The sequence below is a fragment of the Lucilia cuprina genome, chromosome 6 (genome assembly GCF_022045245.1).
Source record: "Lucilia cuprina isolate Lc7/37 chromosome 6, ASM2204524v1, whole genome shotgun sequence".
NCBI classification, from domain to species: domain Eukaryota; kingdom Metazoa; phylum Arthropoda; class Insecta; order Diptera; family Calliphoridae; genus Lucilia; species Lucilia cuprina.
Window position 1 is genome coordinate 17,813,464 of NC_060954.1, and position 20,275 is coordinate 17,833,738.

Sequence of the window (20,275 nt, forward strand, 5' to 3'; positions counted from 1 at the left end):
GTGGTAAATGACCCTATGTCTGGGTCACGGAAAAGTTTATAAGTTAACTTCAGTTTTTTATTAGTATACACGACTTAGGGCGTGTTTCTTACTGCTAAGTTAAACTATGCTTAACTTGTTAGATTAAACTAGGAACAAATTTAGACGGACTTTAACCGATGATTGAGTTTTTCAGTTATGGATTTAAGTTCAGTTAACTTTGTTAGTATTACCAACTTTTCACTCAAAAACATAAACAATGAACAGCTGTTTTTTGCAAATAATACTTTTGTAAAATGAAAAATTTTGGAAAAATCTTAAATAAACATTTGAAACAGTAATAAATAAAACAAAACAAATCAGAAAATTGCAATTTGCTTAAAATATTAAGTTTTTGTTCTTCCGAAGAATTTTTTAAGCAGATTGCAATTTTCTGATTTGTTTTGTTTTTGTTAATTGTGTTTTCTCACTTATAACTTAAGTTTAATTGGCCACTAATACTCAGTTAAACTAAGATAATAGGTAAAGTTACTGTTTACTGAAAAATACAAAACATATATTAAACTAAGTTTAAACATAGAATGTAGATTATCTTTATCTAAAAAACCCGCCCTTAAGGGACCAAAGAGCTCGAGCTATCTTATATCTTTATCTCAAAGATTCCACAAAACTGACGAATTGAGCGTGAAAAACGGTTCACCAATGAGTGCTACCACAAACGCTACATGTGGTTATTTGTATACATAACTGAACAGATCAACAGAATCTGTTTAAATAACAAATTGGAGGTATTCCCCTAGAGTTAACCTATTAAATCACCGCATGTTTAACTCTTTATAGTTTGAAATGTTTGACTACATCTTACATCATAAAGATCCCTTAGAAATGACAATTGGAATGCAATTAATGAAAGATAATGTTGCTTCAGCATATCTTGAATGTATTCCCCTGAAGTTAACCTGTTAAAACACAGACTGTTGAACTCCTTTGGAGGGCGATGCGCCGACTTTGGTAGTTTGAAATGTGTGACCACAACAAGATACTAAATTGCGTGCAACTGGTTTCAATGGTTTCAGAAGAACAACTCGGCTAAGCTTTAACAAATACACCGCTATCGCCAATCAACATTTCACGTGAAATATCTTTCTTTTTCACTTTTTTCGTTAACTATTTTACCAAGTTAAAGGTCTTGTATATCATCTAGAAATGGTATACAAAAGGTCGATAGTTAAACCCTTTAGAGTATGGACATTGCAGACTAATCGTTTAAAGAACTGTCATTGACTAGGAATGAAAGTTTTCGTTAGACTTCTTTGGATCTTCACATTCTACAATGGGAATCACAATGAACCTACGAGTGGAGTTGCACCACTTTATGGTGCATAACCTTTTTCTACCTAAACCTAATCAGGCGAAAGGCATAATCACAAATGTTTTGATCGTTTGCACAAAGCCAGACGAATACTTGCAATAATTTTTTTTTCATCTAGAAACGGTATACCCTTTAGAGTCTGAACAGTGAACTTTTATAAATTTTATGTTTAAAAAAAACTATTCTGGACATTATAGACTTATCGGTTAAACAACTGTTATTGACTAGGAATGGACGAACTTGTTGTCTGCTAAAAGGCAGCGTTCTCGTTAGACTTCTTTCGATCTACACAATCTACAATTTCAGTCACAATAAACCTTATGTCCTCTGAGTGGAATTGCACCTCTAAACCTAAGCTGCCGAAAGACATTATCCCAGAAGTTTTGATCACTTGCACTTAGAGTTGTAAAAAATTTCGAAAAGTCTTATGTCCATTTTTGGAACCTAGGAAATAACAATAATTTTTGTTAAAGTTTAGATTACTTTTCACAAGACTTAAATGCGATAGTTACCCAGTAAAAACTTACATTGAAAAGTAATGAGTTAAAAAGCTAATAAAACCTCTTTGCACTACTTCTTTATTAGCAATTTGAGTCATTGAAGGCAAGTACTTCTACGCTCGCTTACAAATAGGGGGTTAAAGAAGTACTTGCAATTTTTCTTACAAAACAGTTGTTGAGTAAGTTGTTTTATTTTTAATAATAAAAAGAGCCAGCTAGAATACGAAACAGGGACTTCGGTTTGTCAGTCAAATGTTCTCACTCACTCATCAACGCTTAGCTATTTTATTGCGCGTCAAATAATGGTTTTCACATACAAAACTAATTTTGTTTTCTTTTTTGTGAAACACAATTTCTAACACGCAATTGAATAAAATGTGCAAACAAAATTACAAAGCCGAAAATAAAGTACTTCTATATCAGATTAGAAGAAAGTCATTACTAGAGTACTTCTAAGTAATGCAGACGGGAAGTAGTAGTCATTGAAAAGTAAGTGTTTAGGGAAGTACAACCCATAACCGAGTTTTTGCTGGGTTATTATTGTAATGAATATGTTTAGTTTAATTCTTTTACAAGCTGAAAAGTTTATTAAATTCTTAAGTTAACAGAAAATTTTAGAGATATTCATTGAATTAACGTGTATTTAATTGTGAAAAAAAAACAACTTTTTATTAAAGCAATTGACCTCAAAAGCTGTTAATTACCTACTTATTTTAACATTGAATAAAATATATAATATTTATAGAAACCAAAAATTATTATTCACCAAAAAAAGAAAAAACAAAAATCAACAAAATGTTGTACTAATTAAATATTTCATCTGCCAGAGATGCTTAAAAAAACAGTAGATTTTTGCTTCCAATATTCGCTGGATTTAAACTTCAGAATGCAACCAACCGACCATTTATTCATTTATTCAGTGTAGGTCACATCTACAACAACAACAGCAAACATGCAAATATAAAGTAAAAACATCAAAGAGTATTCTTCTTTATTAAATGAAAATTAACAAAAAAAATGCAGGAGGGGGGTGTCAAAATAATAAAAAAAACGAAAAGGCTGTTTGTTTATTTGTTTGGCAGTTGAATAAGGAGCAGATTGTTTGACCAATGCTAAAAACAAATTAATTATGTTCTATATATTTTTTGCAATTGTTTGTAAAAAAAAGAGCAAAAAAGGAAAATCTAAAGTTTATTTTTTCATTTGTTAAAATTTTATCTTTTATTTACACAATTAATCGAATGGCAAACTTAACACAAGTATAAATTAATATTTTTTTCATCGAAATACCTTGGTTACCTTTTTAAAAAGCGACATGCAAAATCTATGTACGGAAGTGCAGAATTCATGTATCTATGTTATTATAATTATTACACTTTTTCCAATTATTATGTTTACAAACAAGCTTTGAAACTCTTAGTATAGTGATTCTCTTTATTTCTATATTTCTCAGATCAGAATTGTAGACATACCACCGTATCTTATATTAGCATTCTGATCCATAACAGACCTCCTGAAGATTTTCGTCCACATGCTTTTCATCAGAGCTAGACTTCATAACTTCTATTTCAAAGACCACTTGCTTCCATTTCCGTTTCCTATAACGTTCTAAAGGTATACAGTGAAAGTTTTCATTTCAGATATAAACTTTTTATTATACTGTTCTCGAGGATCTATCAGACACCTATTTCTAGCGGCACTTGCTTCCATTTCTGTTCTTAAGGTAGACAGCTCATGTTTCTCATTCTCCTTCACCACATCTGTCTTTATTTGCTTTTATACCATAAATAAAGTTTCCAGGTACATTTAACAAACCTGCTCCTAGCATTATGCCTTAATGTTTTCCCTAGTGCATAATCTTTACAACGTTTACTCAAATAAGAATTTACTGTTCTCTGATAAATAACTTTCCCAGAATAGCAACTTATTCTCTTTCTATAGCTGTCAACGAGGAAGAAACTCTCTTATTCATCTTAATTTTCGCTTTTTCGCTTGATACCCATTACACGACTTTTTGAATAAAATTGGCATTCCTAAAGTCATTCAAACGTGTTTGTTTCTCTAATCCCCATAATCTTTGCAATCTTACTACGAGCTAATGTCATGCTCATTGTAAGAAAACAGAGTAAACTTCAAAAATCTTTCCAACTACAATTACTGATTTCTAAATTACAATTACAAGTAATTATGATTGTTAAACTACAATTACATGTAACAGTAATTGACAAAACTTTAATTACGTTTACAAGGAATTGTATTTGGTTATGAGTGAATTACACATTAATCGCATTACATAGCGCCAGAATTTCTTATTTAATAAGGAGAATAGTCTCTTGGGTCCATTTATTGGTTCTGTAGTATGTATGGATCGGAAAAACCGGAGAGAAATAACCTATAATACATGCAATAATATCTGACAAAGCACAAAGAAGGCATTTGACCCTGTTGGAATGTCTACCAACTAACCTTTTTAAGTTCAATCTAATGTAGAGTCTTCCGAGTTTGATAGGTCGTTTTGTATGTCGATGTCAGACGTAGTGTCATCCTAAATATGCTATCTCAATATTTATGTCGATTTATGTCGGATAATAGAATTAGTGTCAGCCTTTAGAGCTCAATGAGTCCAGCTCGTTCTCTATGTCGATGTCGCATGAAAGTTAGTGATGTACCTAGTTATTGTTTAGTTAGATAAATAGATAGATAGATAGATAGATAGATAGATAGATAGATAGATAGATAGATAGATAGATAGATAGATAAATAGATAGATAGATAGATAGATAGATAGATAGATAGATAGATAGATAGATAGATAGATAGATAGATAGATAGATAGATAGATAGATAGATAGATAGATAGATAGATAGATAGATAGATAGATAGATAGATAGATAGATAGATAGATAGATAGATAGATAGATAGATAGATAGATAGATAGATAGATAGATAGATAGATAGATAGATAGATAGATAGATAGATAGATAGATAGATAGATAGATAGATAGATAGATAGATAAATAGAAAGATAGATAGATAGATAGATAGATAGATAGATAGATAGATAGATAGATAGATAGATAGATAGATAGATAGACAGATAGATAGATAGATAGATAGACAGACAGACAGACAGATTGATAGATAGTTTCATATATTTAGTATTCTCATTACTATAAACTAAAGTTTTTGTTCTCCATCTCTGACATCAATAAGCTATTAAACAGTTGCCAACAAACTTTTAATTCAGCCATCATCATCATCATCATCAGCAGCACTCAGCCTTGTAACAGTTAAATATATAAAATGAAAACTCTTTGTGTATTTAGTGCATTATAAGAAGTACTTTGGATTGACCCTTTATTGATTGAAATGGTGTACTCATTAACGGATCATTTAAAAAGTTTTTTTTTCGTTTTTGCTCAATCTTACAAAGAACAGAATCTAGTTTAATATTTAACTTTGATACTCTCGTTAATAATAATAATAAAAAAATATTGCCCTAGTTTAGTGTAAAAAAATTAAACAATACATATTCATACGCAAACAAGCTTAATAACAACGTTATCATAATGTAGCCATTCATTTAGATGTGTTAACAAATATGGTTGGTGTTAACAGTTATACAGACATGGAGAGACAATTAGATGTTTAAAAAATATCTTAAATATTCGGAGCAATTGAAAAGATATGTTAATCAAAAGTGAAGGAAGAATCCTTTTTGAGTAAAACTTTTGCAACTACTTTTTTAGCCATGCGTGTACGAAAAGTTACGTACACATACACATATAGCAAATATTATGATTAAATATGTATTAAACTTTCCTTTTTTCTTTTTCTAATAAAAAAAACGTATATATATGTCATACTCATACATGCACAAATGAGCAATAATAGAAAATGTCTTCCAGAGTAATGCATATTTTCAGGCTGACCACATTTGTCCTTTACAACAAATGTAAAGAGTAAACCTTTGAGTCATACATACACATATATGACTCCTGTTCAGAGACTTTTTGATTATGATTTTTATTTGTGTCTACCAATATGGTCTCTCTATTATTCACCTGTGTCCATAAATGATAACACATACACATGCATACATACAAACTTTTTACATTAAATATTATGCTAAACAAATGTTTTTTGGTTTCATTTTAAAGGCCCTTTAGTAAAATAATGTTTGCTCCAATTTTATTATGTGGCATGCGGCGGTGTATGGATGCAACTAGACTTTATACAGTTGGTCAAAAAAATGAAAATGAAAAGAAAAACAAAATGGTGAATGAAAACAAAATTAAAGGGGTCTCCTTTAAGAAGAAATAAAAAAAACAAATATCAAGTAAATATTTAACTAACAAAATCATTTCGTTACCATTATACATGCATCTTTGATTTTATTTTGCTACAAACGTTTTTTTTTTATTTTCTTTTCTTCTAACTAAAATTGAAAATGAAACTGATTTTGTGTTCAGTTGGTTTTTAGAATTTTAAAGCATTAATACTTGAACGCTTGAACGGTTAAGAATTGAGCTGATTTTAATTGAAATCTGTATAAGCGGTTTTATTTTAGCGCAAGTATAAAGTTGTGATAAAATGTTTTGAAATTAAAAAAATAATAACAAAATAAATATTTGTAAAATCCTTTTGTAAGTTGTGCTGCTGAAATTGTTTTTATTTTAATTCTTTTATTATCAAAAATGTAATAAAATTTTATATTAATTAAGAGTTACAGTCTAATTCTAAAGCAAATAATAAACAAAGAATTTGTTTGCAATTTTTTAATAAATTCATTCATCTAAAATAATTTTGGAAATAAAAATTTATATTTAGTTTTGATTAAAAGATAGATTTATGATACTACAACAAATCCGAAAAATTACACCGAAACGGTTCTTAGATTGTTCTGCTATTTATGATATGCTTTATGTTATGCTTTACATTGGAAATCGTTGTTGGGAAAAATATTATAAAAATATTATATATAAAGTTACTATAGCCCGATTTTCAGAAACTCAGAAGAACAATTTTGATAATTGTGAAGAAATTGTCTTATTCCAGCGAAGCTATAAAGCTTTGCTAAAACTAGTTCCGGGGATACAATTTCGAACAAAAGAACGAGGCTTAATAATGCATTCATAGAAATAATCATTAATTTGAAACTAAAACGATTACAATCTATAATTCTAGATTATTTCAACAGATTCATTTTGAATATCATCTCAAAATTTTAAATCCAATAATACTAAATTCCCCGTTACTCAGTTCTTTTTTTTTTAGATAGCACTCAAATTGTTCCTAATGCTTAAATGCAAATTGTTTATAAACCTTGGTTTTGTTGCAAGCCCTAGAAATAGAGGTGCCAACTTTAGTCAGTCGGGAGTAGAAACTGCAGCAGTCAAATGACCTTTTAAGGTCATCATTCTAGTACTACGGAAAATAATCACCCCTATCGTCAATAGAAGTAAAAATTTTGTTCAGGGGAATTTTTTCACGACAAAAAAGTTAGTGAACAAAAAGTGAAAATGGAATATATTTCATTTCACGTGAAATGAAGATTGGCGATGAATATCTCACTTTATTCGTTCTACTTTAAAACCTCACAGCAGAGATACAAGCGAAGACGGCTCAAATCGGCGACGGCTGGCCGCCGGTAATATTTTGCAAGCTGCACCGCCGCTGACTTCTTTCGTCTCAAAAGCTAAGCCGGCTTAAACGTAGCTTTTGATAAAGATTGGAATCAAAATGTTCGTTCAGAACGAAGTTGCCACAAATTGAAAAGAGTTGTCATATAATATTGTGCTAATGTTAAAATACTGAAATATGCTACAATAATATTCATTTTTTACAGAAAAAACTTTAATGGAGACAGATTTATATATTACAGACTTTTATACATATAATTTTCAATATTTTCTATAATAAACCGGCGCCAAAGAAAAATGTTTGCTCCGCTGCCGCTTATCATTTTGTATCGGCTTGTATCTCTGCCACACAGTACAGTAACTATAACTTGGAAATGTTTCGATGTTTACTCTTCTAGTAGGTACCTGACCTACTGTAGTTGGTTTGTAGTTGTGTGTTTTGTACAAATTTTTTAGATTTTGAATAAGAATAGTTAGGTTTTCGGTTGACCAAAAACGCCTTTATGAGCTGCAATCTAATAAACAGGATCCATCTTATCTGTGTTATGGTGTGAAAATTGTCAAAAAGTGCTTCATCTTTGTAAGAGAGAGTGGTGAACCATCTCAACCTCCTTGAGAATAGGTCGTCTAACGTAAAGCATACCACGAACTATTGTAGACCTATATCAAAAACAGCTGAAAGCAATGATTTCCATATAATTTAATTCAAGACTAGTTATTGCTTCAACTAATTTCAAAAATTAACGAAGTACAAAAATTGATACAATCCGTTGTTAGAATTTTGACAACAGTCTGTAGTTGTTTTGACAATCCGTTGTCAACATTTGGACAATCTATTGTCTACATTTTGACAAAAATCGTAGTCATTTTGACAATACATTTTTTCATTTCGTTTACACGTTGTGTCATATTGACAAGTCATTGTCTTTTCAAAAACACAATGTTAGATAGATAGATAGATAGATAGATAGATAGATAGATAGATAGATAGATAGATAGATAGATAGATAGATAGATAGATAGATAGATAGATAGATAGATAGATAGATAGATAGATAGATAGATAGATAGATAGATAGATAGATAGATAGATAGATAGATAGATAGATAGATAGATAGCCTCAATTGAAATCTCAATTACTTACAAAATTTCTAAATAATTTTAGTAAATCTCTTACAAAATTTCATACTATATTAACTGTATTATTAAATAAAGAGTTTATAGTCACGAGCCACTGATTTTTATATGTTCATTATTATTTTTGTCAACTAAATAAAATAGTCATTTCTTACTATAAAAATAATAATAAAAATATGTCACGCACTATTAATATCAATTACATGTCTGTAAATAATTCGTGTGCCGTAAAAATCTTAAATGAGTGTCAAATTTTACACCAAACGAATTTTAGTCAACGGGAACATTATTAACATGGGGGAGATGTCGTTGTAAACAAAACAAAAGACCAACTAATTGAGTATAAGTGTTTTGTTTTTTCATTTAATTTTCTTAAAATATATTAACATTTAAATGTAAATTAAATGCAGCTTTACAATAGTTTTCTTTTTTATGATTTTTTAATATTTTTCAATTTTATTACAAAATATAAAGCAACACATTTTCTAACAAAGAAGAATTAGCTTAATAGTCTTTGTGGATTTTACAAAAGATTGAATTTATTAATGAAACATATAAACTGCTTTTATTGGAATTATAAATTATTTATAAATTCTCTTTAAATACAATAGAAAAAAGCATATTTGTAAATGAAAACAAAACGTTTAAAAAATCATTAAATATTTTGATCATAAAAACCAACATAATAAGATTAGAGATTTATGATAATAAACACTAGACACAGTGGTTTTGCTGTATTGTTAGTTAAATATTTATTTTATTTAAAGAACTAAATGAATGTCGAAAGACAATCATATAAAAGACCCACTTTAGAAACCGATTTGAACGCTTAAAAATTTCAATGTTACGATGAAATTGAAAGGTGGAATGTTCTGTTATTTATTTCCTTTTAATAGGAAAGTAAATTAAAAAATTATATATACAATGAACGAGTATTCAGTGTTGTATGGCGATATTTAGGTTTCCGTTTTATCTCTGAATGTAGTTAGTAGATTCCCACTGCTCTCCTTAACCAGTGCCACAGGTGGGAATCCAACCCACCACCTCCGGTCTATCAGACTAGAACACTAACCTACCATCTCTGAAGTATCTTGACACGTTTTGTCTTCCATCGATATAGACAGATTCCCGGAGGAATTTTTCTTTAATGTTCCTCCGATCATGATATCTTATTTCCTCACAATTTCTATTTCCGATATGCTATCATTATATTTTCAAACTAGTCCACCAGATTATATAGTCGTTACGCTTTATTATTTCTATTCTGTAAGTATTACGTCTAGACATGTTCATAAATATCTAAGTATTAAACTCTGTCGATAACTGTTATCGTTCTATTAAAATAATTTGGAACATTACGCCTAAGAAGTATTGCGAAATCGTCTGCGTAAGAGACTGGTCTAAGTCCTTCATCAGTGAAAGTCTTTTTTAGGCAATTAATCATGGTTAATGGCTTTGAAGTCTACATATTATTTTGAATTTTTTCGATCTTTTTCACGAATCGACCGGTCAATCTGGAACTGGTTTGTACAAAACATTCGAAATCAATTCAAACTGCAAGACTGCACAGATTGCGAAGGATTTCTTTATGTAGCATGATAGAGTCTATAGTATAGAAAGCAGTATACCGGACTATTGCAGGTTATGTGAATATGAGGAAGAAGTAGAGACGATCGAGCATATTATTTGCCAATGTCATAGGATACAGAAAATCAGGCTGAAATGTCTAGGGAATAGGTTCCATGATGAATTGGTGGAAATAGCGGAATTTAACCCTAACAGTGTTCTAGGTTTCGCTGCTTCTTTATAGGGGGACATGGATTTTCTCTATAATATATAATTATTTATTTAATTATCAATTCATTTATCCTCTTTACCTATTTTCTTTCATTCTTGTGTTGTAGCAGTGTTTTTGGCTTTTCTTTTTTTGAATCTTCACTTCTTGAAGGGAACCACCATAGACCTTATGGCCTTCGAGTGTATATACACCGTTTTTACGGTGTATAACCCTTCTTAACCTAACCTATGATGCATATTTCAGGTCTTAGTCCGGTATATAACACATGAGTAGCTAAATACATACATATGTATATATAGGGAGATACCACCCTGTTTAAAAAGATCAATGTGAACTTGCTTGCTAAATATATAGGTAGATCGATTTACGTTGAATATCATAGATATCTGAACTAAAAATATGGACAATAAAAAAATAAGAACACACAGATGTTTAAGAAATTTTAAACACTTCCGTAGCCTTTCTCTTTTTAATAACTGAAAATAGTTTACAACTTCTTTGTAAAACTAAACATTTATTAAACTAGAAAGTAATTTATAGGTATATAATTTTATCAAAACTATAAAAAAATATTTTAATAAAAAGAATAAACTCTAATAATTAGATGATTCATTTAAACAGCAATTTATAATTTGAAATATTTTTTGTTCAAATCCTTCCTTTTTAATACTCCTAAGAATTTATGGTATTTTCTCTGTGACTGGCAAAATTGTTCGCAAAAATTCAATGGCATCTGAACAACAACAAAACTGTTAAACGTCAGTCGAAACAATAATAAAAGTTTATATGTATGTTGTATGAATGATTCATATGTTAAAATATGTACGCAAAAACAAAACAGAGAACAGAGAAAAAACATAAAATGAATAAGAAATAACAACAACAATAACAACACAAAAGAAAGTTAATAACAATGTACGTTTATTGTATTATTGTCTTTGTTGTTTTTTTTGTTTTACTAAATCACACACAGTGTTGTTTGTTTACAAAATAAAACCAGTTTCCACAATTCTTGGCGAACCAAACAACCAACTATTTTGTTTGTTTTGATTTTTTTGTCGTTAACCCATTTTGGGTGGGATATGCACACTGTGGGGGAACGAGAAATAAATTATAAAATTAGTCTATAGTCAAGTCTATAGTCTATTCCATAGTCTAGTCTATAGTCTAGTCTATAGTCAAATCTATATTATATTCTATAGTCTAGTCTGTAGTCTAGTGTAGCCTATAGTCTAGTCTATAGTCTAAACTATAGACTAGATTATAGACAATATCGACTATTAGACTATTATAAGTTTCATTATTGTTTGTTTGTAAAGAAAGATATTATTACACTAGTTCAAAATTTCATTTAATTATCAGGCCCAGGGATGGAAAAAGTGATTTTGTTTCAGTATCAAAAAAAATTTCAGAGAGTACTTTTTTGGATCTCAAAGTACTTAGGTTAGGTTGATAGAAATGCACCTAGGCCACAATCTTTATCATGAAAAAAGGAACTGAATGAATTATTCCAATCAGTGTTAGTCAGGAATGTTATTTCCGGAATAACATCACTTCCAAGATACTTGGATCTAACTTCGACGAATGCCTGGCAGTGGCAAAGAAAGTGCTTCAGAGTTTCACTGTCCTCTCCACATGCTATGTTTTTTTTTTTTTTTTGCAAAAAGTTTGTAATTTCTGAAATATATTTATAAATTGGAATGGACGCTATATGTTGTTCACTGTTAACATCTTTGATAAAATTTGATGAAATTTTCCCAGAAAATGCATAGTATCTCATAGCTACGATACAAATATTACATCGAAATTGTACTTTGTAAAATGTTATATTTAAAGCACTCATGGCGCTGATATAAATTCTCGAAAAGGGGAACAAAATTGCGTTTGCTCAAAACTCGGGATATATTATCCCAGATTCCAGATGTGATGGAGAAAATATGAAGTAATATTCGAACTCAGCGCTGATTAATCTTATAGAAGCGTCTAACATAGTATCAAGGTTTCAACTACTGATCCTCAAAAAATTTGGTAGAAAGATTTTGGCTCATATGAAATTTATTTCTGTCGAACTTCATCGCTATACTCTTTAAAAGCAGTTATGCTCGTTAAAGCTGTTTTTTGGAGGACCACTTATGGGGGCTATCCGAAAAAGTGGACCGATATTGCCCATTTTCAATACCAAACAAACCTTAGCAATAGAGAATATATGTGAGGAGTTTCAACTATCTAGCTCCTCCCGTGTGGTCCCTATCGTCATTTCAACAGACAGACGGACATGGCTAGATCGTCTTAGAATTTAATAAGGACCCAAAATATATATACTTTTATTGGCCTATGACCAATATTTCGATGTGTTACAAACGAAATGACAAAATCAAAATCAAGTCTATTTATGTGACGAATAGAGAGACATTAGTAAGTCGTCTAAAACAGCCATGCCAAATCGAACAAATCTTTGGAGTATTACAACAAAACTTTATGTTGTAGATCTACTTTAATTTTTTGCATGTCCTTTTCAGCATCTATTAAGGATTCTATGGTTATTTAACAAAGCATCGTTGAGTGAATAAAGAACTACTTTATTATATATGATATATACATAAAGCATATATTGTCGTTTATATTCATAAAAACTTAGTTGGTCACAAACCACCCAATCATTCTTAGATTCAATTTCCTCTTAAAATCTAGGTCAGTAGTTCAGTTAACTACTCATATAAACATCCAGATAAATAGATACATATACTTACTTGTTAGTTAGTTTAAGTTTTAGTAGTAACCCAATAGTTCTGGGTGAGGAACCCAACATTTTTCAACATTTATTAATAACACTTTTTACAGAATTTGCTATTTATGTATCTATCTATGTACCTATCTATGTATGTATCTATCTATGTATGTATCTATCTATGTATGTATCTATCTATCTATGTATGTATGTATGTATCTATCTATCTATCTATCTATCTATCTATCTATCTATCTATCTATCTATCTATCTATCTATCTATCTATCTATCTATCTATCTATCTATCTATCTATCTATCTATCTATCTATCTAAGTGTCCCTCTTCTCACATAGAACCTCTGGGTTATTTTGTCAATTGATTAGTGTTGTTTATTATTCTTTTAGTTCCGAACTATTCAGACTTTGTATTCTATGAATAAAGATTTTCTTTTTCTTTTGAAGTTTTTGGTACAAGTTTATACGACAATATTTGCTCAAAAATTATCTTATATTGTTTTCTGTATGTATATTGTTCTGTGTGTTTATGCTATCAAACACTAGGGAATCAATCATGCATTTAGTTTTATTTATGCTTCAAAAGCCCTAATAACCAACCAGTAACTAACCAATCGATAACCACTATTACTAAAGCGATGCCATCATTAGGCAAAGAGTCTTTGAGTTAGTATGGATAGTTGTATGGATAGTTGTTATGATAGTTGCATTGATTTTTTCCTATTTTGTATATGTATGTGTACATGTACATATGTAAGTAGCTATTTTTGTTGGCATTGGATATGAAATTTCATTAACCTGTTGCATAAATCTTCTTACCATAATTCCAGGCATAATTAAATAAAAACGTTCTTAAATATTTTATCTTTTAATGGAAATCTAACTTTATATTAAAATAAATATAACGAGAGATTACATTTAGAACTATCTACTAGAAAGCAAAAAGCTGTTAATTTCCTTATAAGTTGACATAAGCAATCGTACATACCATACATAAGTAATTCTAAAATATGTTTTATTTTGTATATTTACAGAAAATCTTTTACAAAATAATTACTGTAACGGCAGTGTAGGTGGAAGTACAACCGGCAGTGAAGGTATTATTGGTTCAGCTTCATCAAATATACCCGAACATGATGATCCAGGAGATGGTTTAGGTCCTCTGCCGCCTAAATGGGAAACAGCCTATACCGAAAGAGGAGAATTATATTTTATAGAGTAAGTGTAACATATAACCTTGAAATTAACAATAAAATCAATATATTTATTTATAATTTAACTAAATTTAGCCACAATACCGGCACCTCACATTGGCTGGATCCGAGACTTTCGAAATATCAGAAGAAATCATTGGAAGAATGTGGAGAAGATGAACTGCCTTATGGTTGGGAAAAAATTGAAGATTCTCTCTATGGAACCTACTACATCGATCATGTTAATAGAAAAACACAATATGAAAATCCTGTACTAGAAGCTAAACGTAGAGCAGCAGAACAAAAACAGCAACAACAACAACAACAGCAACAACATCAACACTCTCACAATCATCAGCATCCACATCAATTGCCGTCGCAACGACCACAGACACCATCCTCCTCTAGTGTTTTGAATGGTACTAACGCTAGTATAGCTTTAAGTTCGGTTTCATCGGCTTCTACACTTTCTACAGTGGATATATCACAACGAGCTATGCAACCACCACCAGCCATGATGCAAGAACAAAATGCCAATAAACCGCCTTTACTGCCATACAAATTTACCCGTAATCCGGCAGAAATGCAGGGGGAGCGTATTACCGCTACTTTACTTAAATCGGCCCGCGGTTTGGGCATCACCATAGTTGGAGGTGATGATGGTGTAGAGGAATTTTTACAGATTAAATCAATAGTGCCCAATGGTCCGGCTTGGCTGGATGGTCAGCTGCAAATGGGCGATGTTTTGGTGTATGTTAATGATACTTGTGTTTTGGGTTTTACGCATCATGAAATGGTAAGTAAGAGAGCTGTGATGTTAATGATCAACTTAGGAAGAGTTTATAGACTAAATATAAATGCTTTTTTTAAATCTTATTCCAGGTTAATGTTTTCCAGTCAATAATGCCGGGCGAAACGGTTACGCTAGAAGTATGTCGAGGTTATCCTTTACCTTTCGATCCTAATGATCCCAACACCGAGGTAGTGACAACAATAGCTGTTGATGGCATTTCCTCCCACGAACCAGACAAACAACGACGTATGCTAATGGATCTCAATATGGATGGAAATTACAATTTTCTAGACATATCCGGAGCAAGTAGTAATGGCGGGAATAAGCATAATCTCAGCACGGGCAGTGCTATAGATAATAGTGGCTTTATTTTAATGAAAAAGCCTGAAGTTCATACGTTTTCCATAATAAAAGGTGCCATGGGTTTTGGTTTCACCATAGCCGATTCCTCTTATGGACAAAAAGTCAAAAAGATACTAGATCGTGCTTGCTGTAATCAGCTGCAAGAGGGTGATATATTATTGGAAATCAATGATATTGTGGTACGCAATAAATCCCATGTGGATGTAGTACAAATTCTTAAAGATTGCTCTAAAACAGAACCGACTATGGTGAAAATACAAAGACCAGTGACTACATCAACAACAGCGATTAACAATACCTCGCCTAATAGTGCGGCCCAGTCGACAGCTGGAGGTAATAATACTGTAGCCAAGTTAAGGAAAAATTTCCTGGGAGCCACTACGGGTGGTATAGGTAATAATGCTTTGTTCCGCAGCAAGACACCTACAGCTGATTTGTATAGTACTATGCAAAAGGAAATACTACCTATTAGACCAAAAACACCTCTGGTGGATACACGAAGAGCCAGAGTGAATACACCCAATATGGAGCTGACAGAAGACAGAGAAGTGGCTGCTGTAAATACCAGTGCTGAAGAAACGGCACTAGAACGTTCATTAGCAGAAAGTAAGAGCCACTTAAATGAAGGTAGTAAATCGCAAAATTCTTTATCGGAAATAGATGCTATCAATCATGATATACCCTTTATGGATCCATATCCCAAAATGGTAACCAGTCTAAGTGAACGTTTAGCTGGTGTATCCATGCCCAATGAGTCAATGCATAATAATGGTCAAGCGACAGCTGCAGTGGGAGGTTATTTACGTACTACCGCCTCAGGAGTGCCGAATTATGAAAATCAGGGAGATTATGTTAGTGCGGGAAGTGGTAACTATAGTTCCATTTATGGTTTAGCACAAATGCCACCAGTAATGAGCCCTCTAAGTGGTGGTCTCTATGGACCACCCACCAGCTCATCTGCCACAACAGCGGGGCTAATGGCACCTGCCTCAGCATCTTACCATCATCATCATGAATCCTGCTTTTGCTACGAATGTCAAGATTTTCGTAATAATCGTTTAAGAAATTCCTCCGCAACGCACAATTTGCAGCCTCCTACACATCCTCAACAACAGCAGCAACAACAACAACCCTCACCACGTAGTTATTATCCGGTCTATCATCAGCCTCAACATGGTCACAATCAATATTCACCCGCCTCCTCAGCCAGTCTACAAGCAGCTCATATACAAAACGAACGCATGCAAAAGAGAGTCAATGAGCTGTTGAACGATAGAAGACGTGTAGGATTTTCACCTCTCGATCATCAGCATCATAATCAAATGCAAATAAATACCGGTATAGGAAATTCAAATGTTATGGTTGGTGGTGGTTACTCTCCCTCCCAGCAGCAATATTTGCATCAACATGCCGTACATGGTGGCCTAATCAGTCAGTCGCAGCAGCAGCAGCATTCTCCGGCTCAGCAGCAGCTGGGACACTGGCAAAATAACGCTGCAGTTAATTATAATAATATACAGCCTGTTGGGGCCCTGATGCGCAATGGTTTCCCCGAGTCCAGTGACATTTTAGATGGCTCAGGTGAACAGTTTACTCTATCAGAAGTGACGTTACAACGTCAGGCTTTGGGTTTTGGCTTTAGAATTGTGGGCGGCACTGAAGAAGGATCTCAAGTGACGGTGGGTCATATTGTGCCGGGGGGAGCAGCGGATAATGATCATCGTATAACCACCGGCGATGAAATACTTAGTATTGATGGTATTAATGTGGTAAGTCCATAATGTGTGGACAGATATAATAAAAAATAAAAAAATGACACCAAGTAGATAAATAAATAGATAGAGATTAAGAAGAATTGACAGATAAATAGATAGATATCAAGATGAATAGATAAATATCAAGACAAATAGATAGATATAAAGATAAGTAGATAGATATGAAGATATGTAGATAGATATGAAGATAAATAGATAGATATGATGATATATAGATAGATAGATAGATAGATAGATAGATAGATAGATAGATAGATAGATAGATAGATAGATAGATAGATAGATAGATAGATAGATAGATAGATAGATAGATAGATAGATAGATAGATAGATAGATAGATAGATAGATAGATAGATAGATAGATAGATAAATAGATAAATAGATAAATAGATAGATAGATAGATAGATAGATAGATAGATAGATAGATAGATAGATAGATAGATAAAAAACGACACATTCTTTTAAAGGTCTGCTTGTATCACAATATGAAAAATGTATATCAATGTCTATTAATCTAGGTCAACTCCTCACACCACAAAGTAGTTTCCTTAATGGGAGAAGCTGCTTTGCGTGGTCAAGTGACAATGATTCTAAGACGACGAACGCGGCCCGGTATAACACAACCCCAACTGCAACAGCACTCTATGCCACAGCAATTGATGGTCCAACAACAGCAACAGTCTATGCTAAATAACACTGGTCTAACAGGTAATGTTGGCATGTTGCAGCATCCATCTCCTCTACAGCCTTTGCTGCGTAACAATCCTATACGTTATCCTTATGATGTCATAGTAACAAGACATGAAAATGAAGGATTTGGTTTTGTTATCATTTCGTCGTCTAATCAATATTATGGCTCGACAATTGGTAAATATTATATTAAAAAAATAAATGTTTTAAACTAATTTACATTCTTTTAAAGGCAAACTTATACCGGGTAGTCCAGCCGATCGTTGTGGCGAACTTAAAGTGGGTGATCGTATTATAGCAGTTAATCGTATTGATATCGCCGGCATGTCTCATGGAGATGTAGTCAATTTAATTAAAGAATCTGGTTTACATGTGCGTTTAACCATTGGCTGCCCCAAAGAAGGAGCTATTATAAATGCTGCACCCACTATGCCTGCCGGCAGTGGTATTAATTCATCCTCCAATGTAGCGGTAGGCAATACAGGTTTATTATTGAATTCTGCTCAAGCCTCACCGGGCCAAGTGTCACAGACATTAACGCCTACTACGTTACAAACCAATTTGGATCCCTCAACACAATATTTTGAAAGACCACTATTAAGTGGCGGCTCAAATGCTGGCTCGGCTACATCTTCAACGTCACATCATCAGCAAACAGCTCAACAATCACCAAATCCTTTACCTGTACCACCACAATTATGACTTTGAGATTTACGCATTAAACTCTTAAAGAGTTTTCTTTAGTAAATATTCAAAAAACCCATTCCCAAAACCCACCCCAACATCATCCTCACCACCATCTAGCCTTATAAAAAAAGAACCTATCTACAAACTTTCTACCTAATTCCAATTTCACATTGACCATCATTAGTTTTAATATAGAGAATAGTAAGTATATAAATGTATATACAATTTGTTTAAACAAAACTTTATTGAAAAGATAATTAAGTGAAAATAACTATTTAATATTTTATTAACTAATAACGTATTTAATTAAATCCCTTACCCAAAGACTGACGACTATTTACATACATATGCACATTTTTATTATTATTATAGTGTTTTTACTTAAAATATCAATGGCTCAATTCAATATTAAGATAAACTAATTTAAAAACAAACAAAACAAAAAACTTAAATCCAGTTTGTACTTAATACATTTATAATATTTAACATTTAAATTATTTGTTGATCGTATTAAACAAATTAAAAAAAAAAGTATTTATACATATCAAACGAACTTATATACATTTTAAAATAATAATCTACTCGATCAGTGTTTAATTGACTTATAAATCCTTAAGAATTTTCTATACAAATTTCTTAATATTTGTTAATTTTTTTTAACTTTACAAAAATAAAAATTAATGAAATAAGAAAAAAAACAAGAAATAGTTTTTAAGTGTTAAATTTTAATTATCTTTATTATTTACAAGTTTATAAAAATAATAATATTATGCATTAGTTTTCTTTTTTGTATTATATAGTGTTAAAAAAAATACATATACATTCATAATAAATTTTAAACTTATACATACATACATACTTATGTAAAAATATATATTTCACGAAATAAATGTAGTTTAAATTATACAAAAATAAACGTGTGTGTTATTTGTAGTTTAAAGCAAAGTATAACAGGCAGACACGCAATGCAAGAAGTAAGAATTCGAAGACCACGAAACTAACAATCATATCGGGCCAATAGCAGTCAACCCCAGCAACAACTACACAATTCTTACCAACGGAGCAACATCGGTAGTCTTTTGCCAACAACACAGACGAAATTCAATGGCATCATCCGCCCCCTTAACCCACACAACAACCGCAGCAAACACGACATCTACAACAGCAAGAACAACCCTCGTCGCTCTGAAACGACCCGATTCTCAATCGGCCAACCGGATTTTTTTCCCCAGGGATGAATTTCTGGTTACAGCCAACCTGTTACAACAACAACAATCCTCCTCGCTTATAGGTCGTCCAACGCCTACAGCAGACACGGAATAAAACCAGACACGGAAAACTAGAATAGTTCTGGCACAACTACGATCGGGATAAAGCAACAGGCTCAATGCCTACTGGTCACATATAAACCATGCAAGTGATAACGAAGCGGTTCGATTGAGGTGAATCATGCATGATTTTAACATTAGTGTGTCATTGGAGATCATGAAATTATGTAAGAATTTCGAATAATCGAATCAATGCAAATTCAACAAGTAATATTTCTAATTTTCTAGTGTGCCGAATCTTATATACCCTTCACCAAGTATGTTTAAA

At 31.9% G+C, this 20,275-nt stretch overlaps 1 protein-coding gene across 1 annotated transcript in view; it reads left to right on the plus strand.

Moving 5' to 3' along the window:
• The window catches only part of LOC111688010, a 39,326-nt gene extending 19,970 nt beyond the window's left edge, over nt 1-19,356 (plus strand). The window contains exons 2-6 of the mRNA XM_046953778.1: nt 14,211-14,394; nt 14,466-15,165; nt 15,252-17,294; nt 17,821-18,169; nt 18,225-19,356. Of these exons, the coding sequence (XP_046809734.1) occupies nt 14,211-14,394; nt 14,466-15,165; nt 15,252-17,294; nt 17,821-18,169; nt 18,225-18,694 (3,746 nt within the window). The 3' untranslated portion in view covers nt 18,695-19,356. The remainder of the gene's footprint in view (nt 1-14,210; nt 14,395-14,465; nt 15,166-15,251; nt 17,295-17,820; nt 18,170-18,224) is intronic.
• Nucleotides 19,357-20,275: the final 919 nt, after the last annotated feature.